Here is a 21,082-nt window from a genome sequence, read left to right as displayed (position 1 = left end):
CCACTGAACTTCCTGCCTTGTGATTCTAATGCAATGGTTCAGGATGTAAATGAACAATTAAACTATAGCAAAGAGACTCAAGAGCTTTTCTTTGTTTCGTTCTTTACTTTCTGACGTTTATTATGCCTTTTGTATTTATACGCCTCTTCATGCAAACACAAAGCGAAGTTAGGAAATAAGGAGAACAATGGCTACTTATTTATTCATCAAATCAGCCATCGTTTCCTTCCTGAAGCTCTAAAATTTCCTTCATGGGGTGACCTTTTGCTTTCTTCACTTTCTCCGTCAGCATTTTGCCCAAAAAGCCGTCCCGATTATGACAGCTCGTGATCGCCTAACCACCCGTCAGCATCAAATCTGACTCTGAATGTGAGAAGCAGTAGGAAGCAGATTTGTACTGGTGTTAAAAGCTTAAAGCAGTGCTGCTGTTTCTCATTATACTCGCAGTGTAGTGGGCTTGTTATGAGCTGAGGTTAGCAGAAAGCTAATGGCACGTGGACAGCAGCACCTCTTTAAAATGTCTCTCATAACCGCCCAGGTAGCACTGCTCAGCAGGAATTCCAAATGTAAATATGCTGATTTGTACAGAGCCAAGTTTTTATTTTTTCTTCTGTTGTTTGTATTTAAGTCTCCATCTTTAGAACTTTGAATTCAGTGTTTTAGTCATTTGTGTGTGTGTATTGTATATTACATAAAAATATTGCTATTTACAGCTACAAGTTTATCATTGCATTATGTACCTAATTATTAAGGCTGTGCAAAAGTCTTGACCCACCTCTTATTTCTGTATATGTTGCTTCCAAGGAGCCAAACTTTGTTATACTTAAGTGTTCCTGAGTAGTAGTTCTCCAGGCTTACAGAGTTTTTCTTTGGACATAAGCTGCTTTTCATTGATCTTCAGTCCAGACCTTTTGCCTGAACATTTTCAGAGGATTTTATTTTGTGCTTGGTTTGTTGTTTAAGTCACTTAACACTCATCTATAAATCAAAAAAGGCACCTAACAGAAAGGGATGAACCGGTGTTGTGTCTATACATAAGAACTTTTCATTTTACATGAGTGCAAGGTTAAAAATGCAAGGAGTAGAAGTTGTGAAGAAATATGAGTTTAAATACCTCAACCATCTAAAGCAATAGACAGTGCACAAGACAGGTGAAGAAGAGAGTGCAGGTTGGATAGAGTAGGTGGAGACATGTATTAGGGATGATTTGTGACACAAGGGTAGCAGCAAGAGTGAAAAGAATGGTTTATATATGAGACCTGGCATATGTATGGTTTATAGATGGTGGCACTGACTAAAAGACAGGAGGCCAAGCTGATGATGTTAAGACTTTCCATGGGCGTGACCACGACGGATAAAATTAGAATTGAGTACATTAGAGGACAGCTCGGGTCAAATGGTTTCAAAGGCAAGGTTTAGATGGTTTGGACATGTGCAGAGAACAGAGAGCGGGTATATTGGAAAAAAGATCTTCAATATGGACCTGCCAGGCAGGGGGAAAATAGGAAGACTGTAGATAAGATTTATGTAGTAAAGGAGGACATGCAGAGGGTTGGTGTAGCAGAAGAAGATAGGTTGAGATGGAGGCTGATGATCCACTGTGGCAACCCCGAAAGGGAGCAGAGAGCAAGAAGAAAGCACTTTGTAGTACTAGCAGTCGACAAACATACAATTTGTTTTCTTTCCTTTAACCAAATGTATGAAAAACACCAAATATAACACAGTTTGACAGGAATAAAAGAATATTTTTGCATCAACAAGTAATGTCTAAAAAGAGATATCAGCTGAAAGCTTGACCAGTCGCAGCATGTTGAGCAGTGTGTCTGTAAAAATACAAAATTGAGGAAACTGAGCACATGGTGGACAAAATTAGAAGTGACTGGCCAAAAGCTAGATTTAGATGAACAGTATTTGAAAGTCATGTTCTTAAGAAATAGGAAAAGATCCTGTAATGACCTGCTGTGCAACTGGAAAGATGTGGCCATCATCAGAGGCAAAGAAATGGTCTTAGTGGAAGGACCACTGCAAAGAAGCCTTTCATGTCTTCTGGAGAGATAAATCCAAATTTGACATTTTTGTTTCAAATTGTTGTCAATATGTAAGGAGAAGGTCAGGAGAGAGGTACAACAGTGAGTCTACAGCTATCTGTAAAACACAGTGGAGGTACCATCATGGTATGGGGCTGTGTTTCAGCTAGTGAGTAGAAGATCTTGTCTAATTTGATGCAGTAAAAACATACAGACAGAAAAACGCACAATGGAACACTATCAGTCATGGATTGGCCTCCACAGACAGAACAAGAAGCTGCCTAAGAGTGTTCAGGCTGTGTCATTGGGGTCATACAAAATAATTTTAAGTTTGTTAGAATTGTAAAATCCCTGTTTTTGCTTTATATATATTTGTATATTTCCATGCATGTTAGCACACATTTCAATAAATCGCTGAAGCTGTTTACCATTTTCCTAGCAAAATATGAAGAAATCAGGGGTGACTCGAGACTTTTGCACAATAGTGTAGGCCTGCCACCATCTCTTTGTTACAAATCTTTGAAAAGCCGGTAGTGAATACCCGAACTCAAACTTGACTAGTAAAAAGTGTTTATCCGTCTTCTCTTTCTCAGGAGGAAGAAAGATGGCAACGTCACCTTTGATACAGTGTGCCACAACCCAGCCGAAAAACTGTACGGCTTAGTCTTAAAGGACTACAACAACAGCGAGTGTGAAATGAAAGAGCTGAGTGGCATGGGCTCAAAGTTCTTCATCTGTTCATGCTCTGAGGATGAATGCAATGAGCGCGTCTTTTTTGACCCAAGTAAGTTAAAATGGCAATTTTTCAAAATATATGAAGTAAATGTGGTAGAAGACAATTCACTATTAATATTTAACTTGTTTTTGCTATATTTGAATCTTTTGTTGTTAAATGCTAAACTATGTGCAACAAATAGCTGCAAATTTGTCAGTCTAGCAACACTGGTACATAACAAATTCCATGCAGTAGATTTTTAGAGCCTTTTGAATATAGCTGAGTGCTCTGAATGGAAATTGGTTTGATAAGAGTGAAATTAAGCCAAAATGGTCAAATTGCAAGCTGTAAAACCCAAACAATTAACTAAAGCAGGCTAAACCCTCTTCAGAGCTGCAGCTGGAAACAGGGACATTATATGTCTAAGTAATTGGTGTCATAACTACATTTCGGTGGGTGTCTGAACTTTGATTCCAAATAAACACGGAGGCTCTCTGATGCCCCTTTTATTCGTTAGAAGTGAGGAAAAATGCTCTGGACTTAATTCTGCACCACAGTTAATTTACTCTAACTAGGTGATTGATAATGTGCACTGAGTCATGTTTTTCACCGAGAAAGCAAAAATCAAAGGATCGATAGCAAGAAAGGTGAGGGTCAAATAAGCAAACCGAGGGAAGACAGCTGTTAAAAAAATTATTTTAAAAAGAAAGGAGAGTAGAGCACAACTAACCAGTTGAGAAAGGTTTAGCTCTCAGCAGCTGTTAAGTGAGCCAAAATCAGATGTGACAATATAGCTACCAAAAAGACGTAGCACAGCTTAACACCATGAAACCCACGGCCTTGAATTACAGAAAGAGCCAGAGCGATTAAGCAGCAGCAGGTCCATTTCCAAATGATGTGACACAAGGGAAAAAAACAAACTTATTTTGCTAGTTATAATGAAACAGTGTCAGGCAGCACATCGACAAACAGTATAAACATTATTATGTCATGCATGATGTTTGCTCCTTAGAGTAGTGGTTTACACATTAGTTTTGCAAGCCAAATGTCACTGTTTAAATTCCAGCCAGTAAAACATCCCTTGTGGGATTGCATTAGGAATCCACTGCAAACACTCTGCCAAATTAAACAGCGACCCACTGTGACAAGGGAGCAGCCGAGAGTAACCATATGACATCTGTTTGTGTTTGATAACATCAAAGGAACAAGACAAGAAAATCACTATAATGTCTCATATTATTGTAATATAGTGTAATTAAGATAAGATAAGATAAGATAACCTTTATTAGTCCCACACGTGGGAAATTTGTTTTGTCACAGCAGGAAGTGGACAGTGCAAAAGTTATGAAGGACACTTAGAATAAAATAAAATAAGAATAAATACAGTACACAACTGTACAGAATAGAATAAAAATAGAATACTATATACAGTAGAATAAAATAGAATAAAATATACAATAGGATAAAAATAGAATACAAATGCTATATACAACAGAGTGAAAAATACAACGGTGCCAGAAAGATTATTGCACATTTGTGTTATTGCACATTTGTGGATGTGTGTGTATGATCAGTTAAAGTCTTTGTTGTGGAGTCTGACAGCAGTGGGGAGGAAAGACCTGCGAAATCTCTCCGTCCCACACCGTGGGTGCCGCAGTCTCCCACTGAAGGAGCTGCTCAGTGCTGTCACAGTCTCATGCATGGGGTGGGAGATGTTGTCCAGCAGGGATGACAGCTTAGCCACCATTCTCCTGTCACTCACCACCTCCACTGGGTCCAGAGGGCATCCTAGAACAGAGCTGGCCCTTCGGATCAGCCTGTTCAGTCTCTTCCTGTCCCCAGCAGAGATGCTGCCACCCCAGCAGACCACACCATAAAAGATGGCTGAGGCCACCACAGAGTCATAGAAGGTCTTCAGGAGTGGGCCCTCCACTCCAAACGACCTGAGTCTCCGCAGCAGGTACAGCCTGCTCTGCCCTTTCCTGTAGAGGGCGTCTGAGTTATGAGTCCAGTCCAGTTTGTTGTTCAGATGAACACCAAGGTACCTGTAGCTGTCCACAGTCTCAATGTCCATACCTTGGATGTTCAGTGGTTGCAGTGGAGGATGTTTGTGCCTGCGGAAGTCTACCACCAGCTCCTTGGTTTTACTGGCATTGATCTGGAGGTAGTTCAGCTGGCACCAGTCCACAAAGTCCTGAGTCAGTCCTCTGTACTCCTTGTCATCCCCATCAGTGATGAGGCCGACTATAGCAGAGTCATCAGAGAACTTCTGCAGGAAGCACTGGGTGGAGTTGTGGGAGAAGTCTGCAGTGTAGATGGTTAATTGTAGATGGTAATTAGAGTGTTGGTTTTGTAAACACAAATAAGCTTCAAGTTATTTTGGTGTGCCCTGATGACCTGGTTTGACGCCTGATGTGCCTTTAGCACCGCACAGGCTGAAAACAGTGTTAGGCTGTGAGCAGGTTTAGAGGCTCATATCAGTCCTGCACGCATCATTCTTCTAGAGGTCTGTGTGGCAGATAGTGAGGAAGAAGATGTGATAGAGGAAGTGAAGAGAGCAGAGGGGAAGGATGAAGAGCGATTTCTTATGATCATTACACAAGATGTTAAGAAAACATTTTTTGGGGGGTGGAAAAAAACATGTTCATAGTGAAGTCTTGTTCACTAAATACAACGGTCTTTTTTATGCAACATAGTAGTCTCAGCATTTTCTTAATGTAAGTGTTAGAAGACTATAGGGTTGGTATTTCAAATGTCTTTATGACATTAGAATCATGAACACTTAATTCTAAATGTTCAAGTTATTGTAGACGACAGCACGTTAAGAAGTGTGTGTCCATTTTAACATGTGCAGCCCTATGGACGTAAGCGGTACTCTAAGGACCCCTACAGGTTCTTGTAAAGTTGTTGGCTCAATTATTTATTTTAAAAAAAAAATCGCAATCAAAAGATGACTGGAGAAAGGAAGGGTTCCCGCAGAGAGTGCTTTTGAGTGGGGCTCAGAGTTCTGCGTTACACCCCTGCCTGGAAATAGTTTTCAGAGTTCATCACTGGGAGAGTCATACCTTACATATTGCACACCAGTTATTTGATCTGATTTTTAAGTTTTACTCCCTCTATCTTTCATTTCTTTTTAAAGTGGAGAAAGATTCATTTAAAATCTTAGAAGTGGAAGTATTTATTCTTTCATTTGTGAGGATAACATGATAACGTCAGAATTTTTTATCAGTTTGTCGTGCATGAGTGCCAACATGTGTGCACTGGGATGCTCTCCAGATGCATAATTGCAAACAGCTTTAGGAGATCATGTAGACACTGGCTTCTAGACTCCAGTTACAACATTGGCCCTGGAATAAGATGTATTTTGACTACGGTGTCCCGGCAGTAATAACACTAAGGTACATTTCCGAGACCTGGCTCTGCACCGAGAGCCAAATTGAAAGCATCTGCGCGGAGCAAAGCACGTCATGGAAACATATTTTCTCACTGTTGGGAATGTCTGTGCACTCTCTGGAAGTTCTCAGTGACTAAAGTGGGTCAGTTCTGTAGTAAAGGCACTGCAGATGAGCTTGAACAACAGGGCAATAATGCCAATTTGAACCAGTTGAACAAAGCACGATTTAACGATTCAGCTTTTGCTTGCAGTTTTCCCTCTCTTCATACCGTTATACAGCTGCCTTGAGAAGCAGGCTAATGGTATTTTCCACCCTATTATCAGAAACACATTAACAAAACCTACTGGGAACAGCAAGGTTACAAAATGAGACCTAGCTTGAGTGAAAACAAGGTGCGTCAGTTGTTATATTGAATGTGAGCGGGTGGTTTGTCAAAGTAACACCCATGTGAATGCCAGAATCGAACAAGACGTAACAAGATGATCAATGTTATTCACTTCACCTGTCAGTGGGTTTAATGCTGTGACTGAATGGTGTGTAAACAAATATACAAGTACAGCTTTAAAGCTTTATTTAAGATGGTAGGTACCACTGTTTTCCACGGTTTCCAGTCGTTATGCTAAGCTAAGCATATCTGAAGCATCATATTTAACAGGCAGGTATGTGAGTAGTATGGATCTACTTCCCACCAGCAAGAGTATTTCTGAAAGCCTTTTCTCTCTAAAGATTCTACCCTTGTGTATGCAGTTTTTTACACTTTGAACTTAAAGATAATTCTCAATAACACGGTTTTTCACAGCATCTCCAGACCTTAAATGTAGCATTACTTCTGCACTTTCAATAATTCACACAACAAGTAAGGATTTTGTCTAAAGCCCGGAGGAGTTTGGAGGCACAGTGACAGGTTTGTTGTGAGAAATAGCTTCTCACTCCACAAAAATCAAAACAAACAGTCTGTCTGAGGCCCTGTAGAGGATTTCAGACATGTGGTTTCCTGTTCAGAAAAAAAAAAATATTGCGAGACGTTGAGGGCTCAACTCGGCAGTCGGTTAGATGCCTGACTCTGCTCCGCGCATTTACACTTGCTCCTAAAATTCTTTGCCAGGTATTTCTTGAATAATAATGCACACGTGATACTCTTGCCTACACGTGTTATGCAACTCAAATGTAAGCTAGACAGCTAAATAAAGTGTGGCATTCGCTTTGACAACACAACTTATAAATGACTAAATTTAGAGCGCTTCATACTGGGGACCATTTGAGGTTTTCTTGTTTAGTGTTTTATGTCTGGTGATCTACTTTTTATAGATCTTCTTCTATTGCTGCAGCTTTAAAAACTGGACTATAAACATAGCACAAGCATAAACTCTCACTGTTTGCCAAAACCAAAGCAGCTACCAGACACACCACCTCCCAAATTATAAGAATCAGACATGTGCTATAAAGAGACACAATATGTGCTTGACTGGGTCAGGGTTTGGAGCAGTTTACATTTGTGGCTGAGAATCTAACTTTAGCTTTCTGATCCTGATAAACATTCCTCAAAGAAGCGTCAGGTTTCTGTTGTGTCTTCTGAGCATTACTTTACTTGTAGCTAAGTGCTGATACAATCTGCCACAAAGTAATTTTGTGTTTTATGTCTTCATATTGTGGGTGTTGTAGTTTAAAAAAAAGTAGAAACACAGTTACTACTCTCACAGATTTAAAGTGACTTTTAAACTGGTTGTCATAACATCTGTTTTGCATCTTAACCTCACACTGTCTTCATTAACACGTGCTGATTCTTTGACCTTTAGGGCCCACTGAACCACAGGTGATGGCTGTTATCTTAGTAAGCCTGGTGCCTCTCCTGGTTATGGCTACCGTGGTCATCACTTTCTTCTACTTTTACCGTGTGTGCCGCCAGCACAATGCCCACTGCAGACACAAGAAAGATTTTCCGCAGGAAAACGACCTACTCGTCATTATAGAAGAAGACAGCAGCTCTACGCATGCCAACAGCCTCAATCACAACACTGAGCTGCTACCCATCGAGCTGGACGTGCAGGTTGGAAAAGGGCGCTTTGCAGAAGTTTACAAAGCCAAGCTGAAGCAGGGCTCCTCTGTTAGCGTGGAGCAGGGCTTTGAGACTGTAGCAATTAAAATTTTCTCACACGAGGAGTATCCATCCTGGAAGAACGAGAAGGACATTTTCTCAGATGCGGATTTGAGGCATGAGAATGTGCTTCACTTCCTGACAGCAGAGGACAGGAAGGAGCAGAGACAGTACTGGCTGATCACAGCTTATCATCCACGAGGGAATCTCCAGGAGTACCTGACTCATAATATTATCAGCTTGCATGACCTGTGGCTGCTCGGAGGTTCGCTAGCCCGTGGAGTGGCACACCTTCACAGCGACCGCACCCCCTGCGGTCGCTCCAAGGTGCCTATCGCGCACAGGGACATTAAGAGCTCCAACATATTGGTGAAAAATGACTTGACCTGCTGCCTGTGCGATTTTGGCCTTGCACTTCGGCTGGACAACTCTCTGTCTGTGGATGAGCTGGCAAACAGTGGGCAGGTAAGGCTTACCTAAGACTAAATTTTGGGCGATCGATTGTTTTCACTTGGCTGTCAATCACTTCAGACATCATCAACTTTGCCAGTGCCCCAAACACAAACCACTCTAAGCCCTGTCGTATAATTCTTCTGGGATATTTGTCAGACTTTGAAAAGAGCCAAGCTATATATCAAACTTTTCATTTTCTTACCCTCACAACTTCAGGACATTGTGTGTATATATGGCACTCACTCCATCTTGTCCCCAGAAGGATAATACTGATAGAAATACTGCTGTAAGTGCTCTTGGGTTGTTGTTGTTTTATCATAGTCACAAGACAAACAGGCTTGATTGATTCTTAATGGACTCATTACAAAGACGTAATAGGCCAGAGACAATTTACACTCTGTTATGAAAATGGCTTGTTATGAAAAGGACTCACCCTTTGCCACACAGCACACCTAATGCATTGTGATGCCCCTAATGCATTAGGAGGAAGCTCCAGTGGACACATTTTCAAGGATGGTAATTATGTGAAGACAAGCAAGGTTTTGATGAGCTCAGTGGTGCCCTTTTTTTTTTTTTTTTTTTTTTCTAATTATTTTCTACATCAACTTTTTTTTTTTTCTCATGTAGATAAATGTGATTTAATCTCTTACAGCACACAGGACAAAATCACTACCTGTCGCTTGATTAATTTAGCTACTGTTTAACGAGCCGTTTTCAACAAAACGATTGCTGTTTTAGCAGATAAAAAAAGTGGTTCGCCACCTTCCCTTAGATGTACCTCTATATTTAAATCGTCCATAACAATATTGTGCATTCCCAAAGACTCAAAGACAATAATTAATCTGTTTCTCTCTCTATTTGTTTTTCCACAGGTGGGCACTGCCAGGTACATGGCCCCCGAGGTGTTGGAGTCCAGAATCAACCTAGAAAACATTGAGTCTTTCAAACAAGCCGATGTTTATTCCATGGCTCTCGTACTGTGGGAGATCATCTCAAGGTGTAGTGCAGTCGGAGGTAAGATCATGAAGTCCTTCTATGCTCTATGTTAATCAGTTAACACACTGTGCTGTAGAACGATCGCTTCAGTTAAAATTCCCCAAAAAATGGCAATGTTGTTTATGTGTTGTTGCTGAGGGGGGAAAAAACGAAAAGAAAAAAGGAGTGTGTAGGGAGACAGAACACAGCACAAAATAAGCGATAGCAACATGCCACAATGGTCCATAAACACGTGGGGAGTGGGGAGGACGTGCAGTGTGCATAATGTGAAGCCCCCCCAGCAGCCTGAGCCTATGGCACCTTAACTAAGGGACGGTTCAAGGTCATTTGATATAGCTCCAACTAGAAGCTGGCTCCACAGGAAAGGGGCCTGAAAGCTGAAGGCTCTCCCTCCCATTCTACTTTTAAACTTCCTAGGAACCCACGTAGGCCGGCAGTCTGAGAGTGAAGTCCTCTATTAGGATAATATGATGGTATGAGAATTTTAAGATGCAACAGGGCCTGATTATTGAAGACCTTGTATGTGAGGAGAAGGATTTTAAATTTAATTCTGGATTAAACAGAGAGCCAATGAAGACAAGCTAATATGAAAGAAATATGGTCTACTCTCGCTGCATCCATCTGGATCAACTGAAGGCTTTTCAGGGGGCTTTTAGATCAGCCTGATAATAATGAATTACCATAGTCCAGCCTAGAAGTTAAGAATGCATGAACTGTTTTGTTTTTGTTTTTTTTCACCATCACTCTGAGACAGGATGTTTGTAGTTTTAGTGATATTGCACAGATGAAAGAAAGCAACAGTACATATTTGTTTAATGCGCACGCTGAAGGACATACCCTGGTCAAAAAGGACTCTTCCGGTAGCACATGATGGCTCGTAGTCCTGCTTTTTTTGAAAGGAGAGATGACTTTTTCCCCACCGTCAATAAAATGAAGTCTGAACACGAGTTATGAAAAGCCTCTACTGGCTTTATCCAAATATTTTGAATAGATTAAACAACCTTACATGAACTGATGATTTAGGCGTAAAATGAATTATTGATGATATAGAACATCAGTGAATGATTATGTAAATAGAGTTTAGCTTTAATGTGTGTTTGGGGAGGAATACTTAAGATGTCGGTGAGAAAAAAGCCTTGGTTTCTCGCCAGAGTCGGTTTAACCTTATCACACAGGAAATGCAGAAGAAAGGGTCTATGCTATGCATCTAGTTCCTGAAACACAGGCTACTTAAGAATAGTTCAACATTTAGAGAAAAAAATAACTTTTTCACTCTTGTTCATGTACTAAATGCGAGCGTACTATTTGACACTTTACATCTCACTTGTTATTTTCTGTCACATTTTCTCAGTACTTGTTTTAAACCCAATATTCTGTCTTCCTGACTAGCAACGTAGTGTACTGTACACACATTTAACACTCCGTCTAACCTTTGCGGAGATAACCATCAATTTCCTTGGTAAATTAGCTCGGGTCACTGCAAGTATAGGAAACCAATAGAAGCACTGATTGATGAAATTCCCTTTAGAGGCTGTGTAAATATCCTCAGAAATACTGTAAAAGCTTGTTTGACCTCTGAGCAATACAAGCACCAAGTGACCAACTCCACTGTGAGTTCACTTATTAGCTGTGTGACAGGACTTATGTGTGAGCATTCGTTGACCCATTAGTCATGGTGGGAAGAAAATCTAAAAGTGTCAAAGCCACAATCCATCTTGTAGAAGCCTCAAGGATCAGCCTTCACTTTACTAATGTACCGTTACTCGTGTTTGTCACTCTGCAGCAAAACAAGGTCGAGGTATGTGCAAATAATAGAAGTGGTTGATTATCTGAAGCCAGTACAGTGCAGTATTTCATGTCGACAGAAGGTTATTTGTTTTTGCTTCCTTTTGTGTCTCTGTGGTCCCGTTTGTTTCTGAGACTGCTCCTGTCTCCATTGTGTCACAGCAGTGATTGAATGCCGGGTTTGGGCATGAACACTTCTGCTTCTGAGTTTTCCTGTTTTGCCCCCACTAACCTCCCTCCCCTCCATCCCCAGGGGGCTTCCTTGAAGTGTATCGCGCAGTTATTCTGCCCATGAGTCCTCTGAAGCAAAAACATGAGCGAGTGACCCACAATTCCTCTTGCTTTTCCTTCCAAACTGCAACAACGTGGGTGCCCTGTGGGTACACATTTGAAAAGAAAACAGAGTATTTCCTGTTTTGCAAAGAGCATAGTCCCAAGATGCATTTTTTTTTTTTTTAGAGTGATTTTTAACTTTGCAAGTGTGGTTTATATTAGGACATTTAGTGGTTAATGTCTCTTGAGATCAGGACAGGCAGCATATAGAGATGAGTAAAGATGCACTAAACAGATCCAGGTTCACTCTGGCTTCATTTGGTTTCCTCTTGAGGGATTTCAGGAAATCTGCGCGAACAACATCTTCATTTGTTTATCCTGCGTTTCCCTCCATCCGTTACATGCATGTCAGATTAAGTCCTTCATTCCCTTATTTTGCATTAGTTTAGGTTTAGCTAACCTAAACACTGTATACAGAATTAAACGTTATGCCACAACACATTTTTGTCCTGCCCAGATACACTCGACCATTCCCTGTTTCTAAATCTGGCACTTTCAACTCAGTTACGCTACATTTTTCCTCCCGTCTCTCTCAGTCTCTTTCTTCGTAGACACAGGTAGGTGAGGCAGCAGTTAATTAGTCTCCCACTGCAGTGCAACACACCATAGGCAGCCGTGAAGCTTTACTCATGCAGGCACAGACAAGACAGGACAGGCCAGTGTAAATTTACTAGAGAGAGGAAGCGCAAGGTTCCCGTCCCACCTCTAGACTAAAGATAGAAGCCACTGGGTTAGTTCACATTTTCCTGTGTTTCACATATCTCTGTCCCCATTTTTCAGACTTGGCATTTCTTGGAGAAGTGTAAAAGGGTGAGGTCTGTAGTTCATAGGGGCTGAAACTAAAGGAGACATTTTCCTGTTCAGAGATTAAATCACTGTACAAACAAAGCTAAGCTCTCACCTTGATAGACGATGAGAAAGGTGGAAAGAATAAGCTGCACAAATGAGATGGTGTAATTTGGTTTTCCCTTACTGGCAGCTAAAAATCTCCTTGCAGATAGTGTGCTGGCTGAGATCTGGTATTGATTCTGGAGCAGAGCAGCATGAGAGCAAAGCTGATGTGTTTACAAAGTACACTTAAGAGTTGCTTGCTTTCCTGCTGCTGTTTTTTTACTATGAAGTTGCCACGTTTTCCCTGGAGGTCGGTGAGTCACTTATGACTCCCTGAGATCTTACCTTCCTGAGACAAAATATGAGCAGATGTGAACCCACACTCATAAATTCAGAGTGACACATCCCAGGGCATCAGTATAATGACTAGGGTGATGCCCTGCTTTTTCCTCTTGTATCTCTTGTCTCTGATGCCACCTGCCTGTGTGAATGTAAGGAAGATGTCTGATCACTGCAGGCAGGCACAGGGCTGCTCTGTCACGGCTCCTGAGGCCGTGGTCTGATCTGAGATCTGCCAGACGAGAGGGAAAAAAACTGTCTGTCGACAGCCAGCCAGCCAGCCAGGCACAAACCATCACTTTACCTTCTTTATCTTCCAAGACTGAGGGAAGGGTTAGAGCAAGGGGGGAAACAGAGAGATCAGCACACCTCCAAGAGAAGGAAAAGTCAGATTCCAGGCTCAGATCTTTTTATCTGAGTGTCTGTTCCTTAAAATGCCTCTGCTGTATAATTTAGCTGGTCCAGATTTAGGGCTTGGAAAGATTGTGAGGGCGTTCCTCGAGCGGGTGGGGCAAAGTAGGAGGATAATAGCGGAGTGGTGTCGAATGTGGAGCTGCAGACGAAAAAAATGCCTCCATTCCCTGAGGGGAGAGGTTGAGCTTGACTGGAGAGGAGGAAAGGTTAGGGCAGCTGCTCTCCAGATGTCAGACCATCAAACCCTTCAGAACTGGAGGGCCTAATGCGTGTGGTGGGGGGTCTGCCACAACGCGCATTTAGGAACAAATTTTAGACTTGATTGAGGATGAAATAGGGTCAAAATACGTGCAGCCAATTTACGTTCCCTGAAGCTGCATTCAAAGTGGGCAAAAATATTTTTTTTTGGTTTTACTTAATGGGGTTAGTCGATGGTTGGGAATGTATCAGCTGCAGTTAATGGTAGGGTAAGCTTCCAGGGCAAGTCGGTGCCATATGCCCTAAAATTAAGCTCTGCTAATGTGTAATGTTCATGCATACATCTGTAATGCATGAGTTTAACAACAGAAAACAAGTGTTGGAGCCACCGCAAACTAATGAAAACCAGCAGCGGCTGGGAGTAGATTAGTCAAGCTGTTGTTCCAGACTCAGACAGACTTGGGGAAGCTGACACAGTTGTTGCGATCACATTACTAATTTATTTCCAAATACATGGTGAAGCTGTTTGGATCGCTTTTGCTGTATTATTTATGTGTTTTGGTGACAGGATTTCTCTTCTTATTTTCAGTGTTTATATTTTATAAGCTATAATTAGACAAAAAATTGTTCACTTGGAAGGGCAGCAGAGAAAGACTATCAAACAAAATGTGAAATGCTTGTGCTGACTGATTTCTAAGCAGACCTGTGTGAGGTTAGTACTTCAGTATGCCAACTAAGACTGGTGAGTTTGGGATGTGCGTAGGGGAGCAGGTGGTCAAGCTACGAGAACAAAAGTGCAGTGTGACGGATGTAAATTACAAAGCTTCAAAACGATGCCATTCATCAAGAGTTTTTCCTTGTTTGCAGTAGGAAAAAAATGACTACATTTCTCTTGGCTGCATATGCACAGACACCTTCTACTGCCATGGCGGACAAGTGGGCTGGAAAATAGACATTAAGGAGGAAATATGTGCTAGCATTGCAAAATCCACATCACTACATGTCAGCTGTCGGACACATAGTGTAAGTTCCTCATTGTTACTGTGCTGAAGTTGTTAAATAGCTTTGGAGGAAATCTTGTCAGTGTGCAGTGTGTGACTTTTGCAAACCCCAGCAGTCCTCACTCGCACTGTATTGTGCTTTCAGAAGCCTCTTCTGCCACTGCAGAGTTTAATTTAAGGTTTACCTTTAATAAACATCTTTGCCTTTAGAGCCAGATTGGGCAAATCTGTTTGTCCTGGAATACACACTTTGTTTATGAAGTAGTACAAGTCCTATACTTGAGAAGCATTGTTTGGAGATGAGCACACGAGCATGTTTGCTGACACTTTCCAAAGTGGGTTTGCTGTCTAGAACACAGTTATACACTCCCTGGACCTGTCACAACAAAACAAACAACATCTGTCTCCTTTTCTCTTAAAAATGGTTGACTGGGTTTGTGTTTAAGCTTGAATAACAAACCAGAAGTACTTTGCTTGCAGTAATGTTGAGTTCCAGACTGTAAAGAACTCCTTTTTTGCAGTAGTCTGTGTCCCAGAATCCTCCAATTCCTGTCTGTAGGTTGCATAACTCCCTGCGATCTTTTCTTTTTAACGTGTTTAAAAAGAACTAAAACGTCATCACGATCATCAAACAGTACAAACAACATGCTTATGTGAGGATTATGTGTTCCAGTAGTTTATTTTAAAAAGCTACAAACAGTTTTTATATATTTCTTTCCTTTTTTTTCATAATAATTCACATACAAAATATTGATTTACTCTCAGCAACAACATGTTGGCCTTATGACTGAAGAGGCAACCTCAGAACCCGCTGACAGCTGACACAGCTTTGTTCTGCACTGTTACGTAAACTCTGAGATTTACATGAGAAGATGCAGGACAAATCTGCATTGTGCTTTTTTTTATTCAATACATTTGAAATCTGTGTGTTTGCAGTGACAGATTTAATAGCCAGCAGTTAATTACAGGGATTGTATTCTATTTTATTGTTAGAAAATATGTATGTGTGTATAAATATCTATATTTTTATACCACAAAATGGCTCTGCTACATTGAAGTATAAATTAAAGTGGTTCTGCTAGATTCTTACTGGCCTGTAAAAGCCATTGTTCTGTATTTCAGCTGTGTGACATTAAACAGCAGCTGCAGTATCACTGACAGATATATAGCCACAGTATATTTGGGTCCATAAGGGGACCATGACGCACATTTGTCATTTTGCCTCTGCACGCCACCCCCACAGTGGTTTTAGATCAAACTGTGCAGACCTTTTAGCTTTAATGCAAGGGGTTTAACAAAAATATTGCATTGACTGGAGCCGTTGTAGTCAATGACTGACTGACGTCTAGAGAACACGGATATCACCAAATGCTCTGTTTCCTCCCTTGAGATGCTCTGCTACATCTTTACTGCAGCCGCTTTCAGTTACTGCTTGTTTGTGGGTCTTTCTGCATTAGGTCTGGTCTTCAGTAACTGAAAAGCATGCTCCATTGGGTTGAGATCAGGTGACTGACTTGACCCTTGAGGAATATCCTGTTTCTTTCCTTGAGAAACTCTTGGGTTACTGTTGCAGTGTGCTTTGGATCATTATCCATCTAAACTTAAGTTGCTCTCTGCTTAGTTTTGCAATATTTGTCTGAGTCTGAGCAGAGAGTGCAGCCCTATACACTTCATTCTGCTGCTTCTATCAGCAGTCACATCATGAATAAACACTCGTCAGTCAGTTTCACGGGCAGCCATACGTGCCCATGTTATCGCTGCTGGTCATCAGTTTTTTGTTCCTGTTCAAAATTACTCTTTTGAAACTTCCTGAGTATTTACAAGAATTTACCACTGTTGTGTAATAGTACATTGTAACTTTCACACAGCCAGGATGCACTGTGAAATGTGTTCCTTGTTTTAAACGACGACTCTGTCTTTGTAGGTGAGAAAAGTAGAAACTGTTTTAATTCTGGCAACTATTTGCCACGACGCCAGGGATTACAGTCAGAGACTCCACAGTCACTTTGTTATATAGTTAATATGCATCTCTTTTTCACTTTATTCTCTCAATCTGATTTTGTGTCCATTATAAAATCTGTTAATTTTGTTAGTCCATCTCTTAATGACTGAAAATTAGCTTGAGCTAGGTTTTAACTTTAGTGTAATTCAGTGTTGCGGCTGAGGAATCCAAACTTCAAACAAAGAGGAATTTGAATTGGAATTCATACGATATATTTTTTCGGAAACTGTTGACTCATAGCTCTCAGGCTGTTTCCTGCAGACCTGCTTTGAAATTTTGCCCTAAGTAAACACAACTGGTAAGTGGCCTTTGACAAGCACTCTGGAATTGTTGTGTAAGAGAGCTGACACAAAGCCAGAGCAGTGTTGGTGAGGTTTCTTTAAACTCATCGACAGTAAGGCTAAAAATGTGACGATAGTGTTTCTCTTCAGAAAATCTCGCCAGTGGCCCCTCTATCAACAGCTTAGGGTTCTTCAGTTGTTTGTGCTGCTTCAGTGCTATTTAAAGTTTGCATCCTGCAGTTTCAATTTAGAGCGCACAGTGAATCCTTTGAGAGGTGTTATTGATGTGTGTGCTGTGGGGCACCTCCATCTGATCTTTCTCTCTATTCCACAGAACTTCATCTGTCAGATGTGATCTGTTTCAAAGTTGTTTTGCCCGTGTAAAAGCCTAAACTTACCAGTTTGAGCTGTGCACAGGCTAATTCTCTGAACCCACCTGTTGTTTCTGTGTTTTCACATGCAGACGTTAAAGCATACGAGCCACCGTTTGGAAACCTGAGAGAACACCCGTGTGTAGAGAGCATGAAGGACAGCGTCCTCAGGGACAGAGGAAGACCTGAGATCCCCAACAGCTGGACCAACCACTCGGTAAGAAACGAAACTTATAAATGCCTCGTTTGTAACCACAAAATCTGTGTTTTAACATCTTAATCTTTTGTCAGCTGATATTAAAAACGTGTTCATTTTCATTATCAGGTATACTGTCATGGATGCACCTGTTGTTATAGTGGAGGATGCTCATATTAAGCAAAGCAAACATAAAAAATAAGAATATAACACTGATTATTTGGGCTTAATCACTACGGGCCAAACACAGACTTTAAATACTTTCAGTTTCAGGGTTTTTTTTTTTTTTTTTGTATGAATAACATTGAGTCATGCAAGGCTACTTTATAGAAATGAGAATTAAACACCTACTTTAAACAGTCTTCAGTATGCCAGATCCTTCGCACTGCTGTGAGAACAGTGCAGGTAATGGTCTGATGTATTCACCGTGTCCATTCTCTGCTCACCCTCACCTAATTCCAATAGTAAGAACATGACTGACGCAGGCTGTCCCTTGCACTGTCCACACTATGTGTAAACTAGGGTTTGCAAAGTTTATATGGTTTAGTCTGTATATGCAAACTATGGCCTCATGAATGTGGCCCCTTTCACATTTTATATATTTATTATTTTAAAATGTTAATATAGTTTCTTTTCCTGTGAAGAAAATTTAAAGTGGCCATGTTAACAAATAAATCATAGTAGGGGACCAATAAATCCTCTAAGATATAAAAAAAAAAACATAAATAAAGTTTATTTTCCACATTGGCAGCCAAGTTTTAAATCAGAAGTGTTTATAGTTGTTCCAAACAAAGGGAAACTGTCATAAAGAACGGGACAGTGTTGTTTAGATTTGGAGATAACTGCACACATTTTCAGTGTGTCTCCTGGAGGACATTCATGCTGCTGTACTCAGCTGTTCGCTATGTAGAAAATAAAAGTAGAATGTAAGACAGTTTAAAATCATCTCCCTTCTGCACAGCTTATTTATTTATGCTTTACTATGTATGTCACAATGAAAAGATTCATCCATTCAAGCTGCCACAGCGCATTGTCACACACTGTCTCTCGCTTTGTTTTGCTATTCTTTAAATAGGATTGTTGTGATACCTACAACATTAAAATGAGCTCTGTGTCTAGCTACTGGTGGCACCTAGTGTTTCCATATTTTAAAGTGAAGCTGTACACAAGATGAAGCAGCTGCAGCATTTATGTTAAAAGAATTGCATATTATTCTCCTTGCAAAATCGCCCTTCAGAAAGAATAACTCTCAATGCTAGTTTCTCCAATAGAAATGCATCAAAAGTCCTATATAAAAGTACTGATACAGAGGTGCATATGGATAAACACACAGTTGAAAATGCATAAATGCACATTCATAGCTTCAGTTTGAGTTAAGTTGCATCGCCCCAAAGTCGATTATATTGACTAACTGTGAGCCTGTTCTCCTCATGCAGGGCATCCAGATGTTGTGTGCCTCCATTGAGGACTGCTGGGACCACGACCCGGAGGCCCGTCTCACCGCCCATTGTGTTGCTGAGCGCTTCAATGGCATGGAGTACCTGGACAAACTGTCAGATTGCTCTGACTCAGAGGAGAAAATCCCTGAAGAAATCTTTGTAGTGGATGAAAAGTAAACGCTTAACAGAAACACTGCCCCCTGCAGGGTGACTGAGACATTTTTATCGAGCTGCTGAGGGGAAAAGGAATATGAGTGGAGTGGCGTTTGAAATTTAGATGAAAGTGAACTGTTTCCAGAGGTGGGCTTACATATTCTGGATTAAGTCATAAACAAAAAGGGCGCTCACATTATAAAGCTTCTTTTTTTTCTTTTTCTTTTTTTTTTTTTTTACCAAATACTATTTGCACTTTATAAACATCTATGCACACCAAACTATGTATATGTTGTGTCTTATTTGTTTTGACATTTCAGGTATAGGAAATAAACAGACTGCAAATGTATTAAAAATGGGGCAAGACTGACCAAATATTAAGACACTAAGATCTCCTGCAGCTGCCTTGTTTTTCAAAATGGCCAGGTGGTCTTGGATCAAAGTCCAATGAGCTGAATGAAGCAACATTCAGGGTGCTAATAGAAACTCTGGCAAGAAGTGGAAATTATTCACGGCAAAAAAGTAGGGGGAAAAACAGCCAAAGAACTAATCTGCAGGGATAGCTGATCTCATATCTCAAGGACTATGAAATGTAAAATAAAGACAGCAAAATCATTCTGAAAGGAGAAAGGAAACTGAGATATACAGAGGTAGGTGTGTGTGTGAGGGAGGGGGGGGGGGGGGGGGCATTTTACTCAGAGGACTCTAAACTGAAAAAGGAAGTCTGTTTAATAAGACAAAGAGAATAAAAGGAATGCAGAGATGTATTAAGGACTCCAAACTGGAACATCCAGTCACTGTCTATATGTTATAAAAGCTGAAGTTTTGTTTTTTTGTTTTTTATACTGAGAAGGGAATTCTGATCTGCTCAGAAATTATCTGTATCAAAGGAATTTTTGTATAGAAATCATTATTAAAAATGTTACTATGCTCTCTGTTTGAATTTGCTGTGCTTTTTAATGCTCTTGGCTGCTGTCATACTTTGTTTAACTTTGGGTTTTTATGTGAGATACTTCATTTTACAATCAAAAACTATTAATGCTACTTTTCTAGCCTTAAATGAAGGAAGCCCAAATACACACACTGGAAAATATGCTAGGTACACGTGTTTGACTGTACAACTGTATATTAACACAAATATCTTATCACACAAACACAAATGGCACCAAATGAATGCATTTAGGCATGTAGAGATGATCAAGATGACCTGCTGAAGTTCAAACGAAGCATCAGAAATAGGAAGAAAGGTCATTAAAGTGACTCTAAATGTGGCATGGTTGTTGGTTTTAGAGGGGCTGATCTGAGTATTTTAGAAACTGCTGATCTGCTAGGATTTTCTCACACAACCATCTCTGGGGTTTACAGGAAAAAGTCTGAAAAACAAAATATCTAGTGAGCAGCAGTTCTCTGAGTGAAAATGCCTTGTTTATGCCACAGGTCAGAGGAGAATGGACACACTGATTTGAGCTGATAGGAAGGCATGGTGTGGATGTTATTTTACTTTGGCCCCATTATACTGTTAGGTAGACTGCTGCATTTAGTGGTGTAGGTTACCCGTTATGACAACAGTGTAATCATCTTCTCATGGCTGCTTCCAGCACGATAATGCTCCATGTCACAAAGTTCAGATCATCTCAAACTGATTTCTTAAACATCAGTTCAGCGAGTTCACTGTCATGTTTGGGCTCCAATATCACTAGATCTCAATCCAACTGAGCAACTTTGGGATGTGGTGGAACAACAGATTCTCATCATGAGTGTGCAGATAAATAGATACAGGCAAATGTGCGATGCTATCACACAGATATAGACCAAAATCTCTGTGTAATGTTTCCAGCACCTTGTTGGATGTGTGGAACAGAGAATTAAGAGAGTTCTGAAGACAAAAAGGGGATCTATCTTGTATGGTATGCCTAATAAAGTAGCCAGTGAATAAGTACTGCTAATCTTGATCCTACTAAAACTGATGTCCATCACCCAGCATGCTCAGTTGAAATAAAAAAAGGAGTATTCATATGTTGGATTGTTAACATCGAGACATGTTTAGCATTTGCAGTT

The 21,082-nt window shown here is 40.6% G+C and overlaps 1 protein-coding gene across 2 annotated transcripts in view; it reads left to right on the top strand.

The window, feature by feature from the left end:
* The window catches only part of LOC135933757 (TGF-beta receptor type-2-like), a 32,180-nt gene extending 12,238 nt beyond the window's left edge, over positions 1 to 19,942 (top strand). For both annotated transcript variants that reach the window (XM_065471923.1, XM_065471914.1), the window contains exons 3-7: positions 2,621 to 2,811; positions 7,934 to 8,697; positions 9,558 to 9,699; positions 17,329 to 17,453; positions 18,869 to 19,942. In XM_065471923.1, coding sequence (XP_065327995.1) covers positions 2,621 to 2,811; positions 7,934 to 8,697; positions 9,558 to 9,699; positions 17,329 to 17,453; positions 18,869 to 19,048 — 1,402 coding nt within the window. In that variant the 3' untranslated portion in view covers positions 19,049 to 19,942. The remainder of the gene's footprint in view (positions 1 to 2,620; positions 2,812 to 7,933; positions 8,698 to 9,557; positions 9,700 to 17,328; positions 17,454 to 18,868) is intronic.
* Positions 19,943 to 21,082: the final 1,140 nt, after the last annotated feature.

Source organism: Pelmatolapia mariae, linkage group LG22 (genome assembly GCF_036321145.2).
Source record: "Pelmatolapia mariae isolate MD_Pm_ZW linkage group LG22, Pm_UMD_F_2, whole genome shotgun sequence".
Taxonomy (NCBI): Eukaryota; Metazoa; Chordata; class Actinopteri; order Cichliformes; family Cichlidae; genus Pelmatolapia; species Pelmatolapia mariae.
This window is presented reverse-complemented; position numbering and strand designations above follow the sequence as displayed.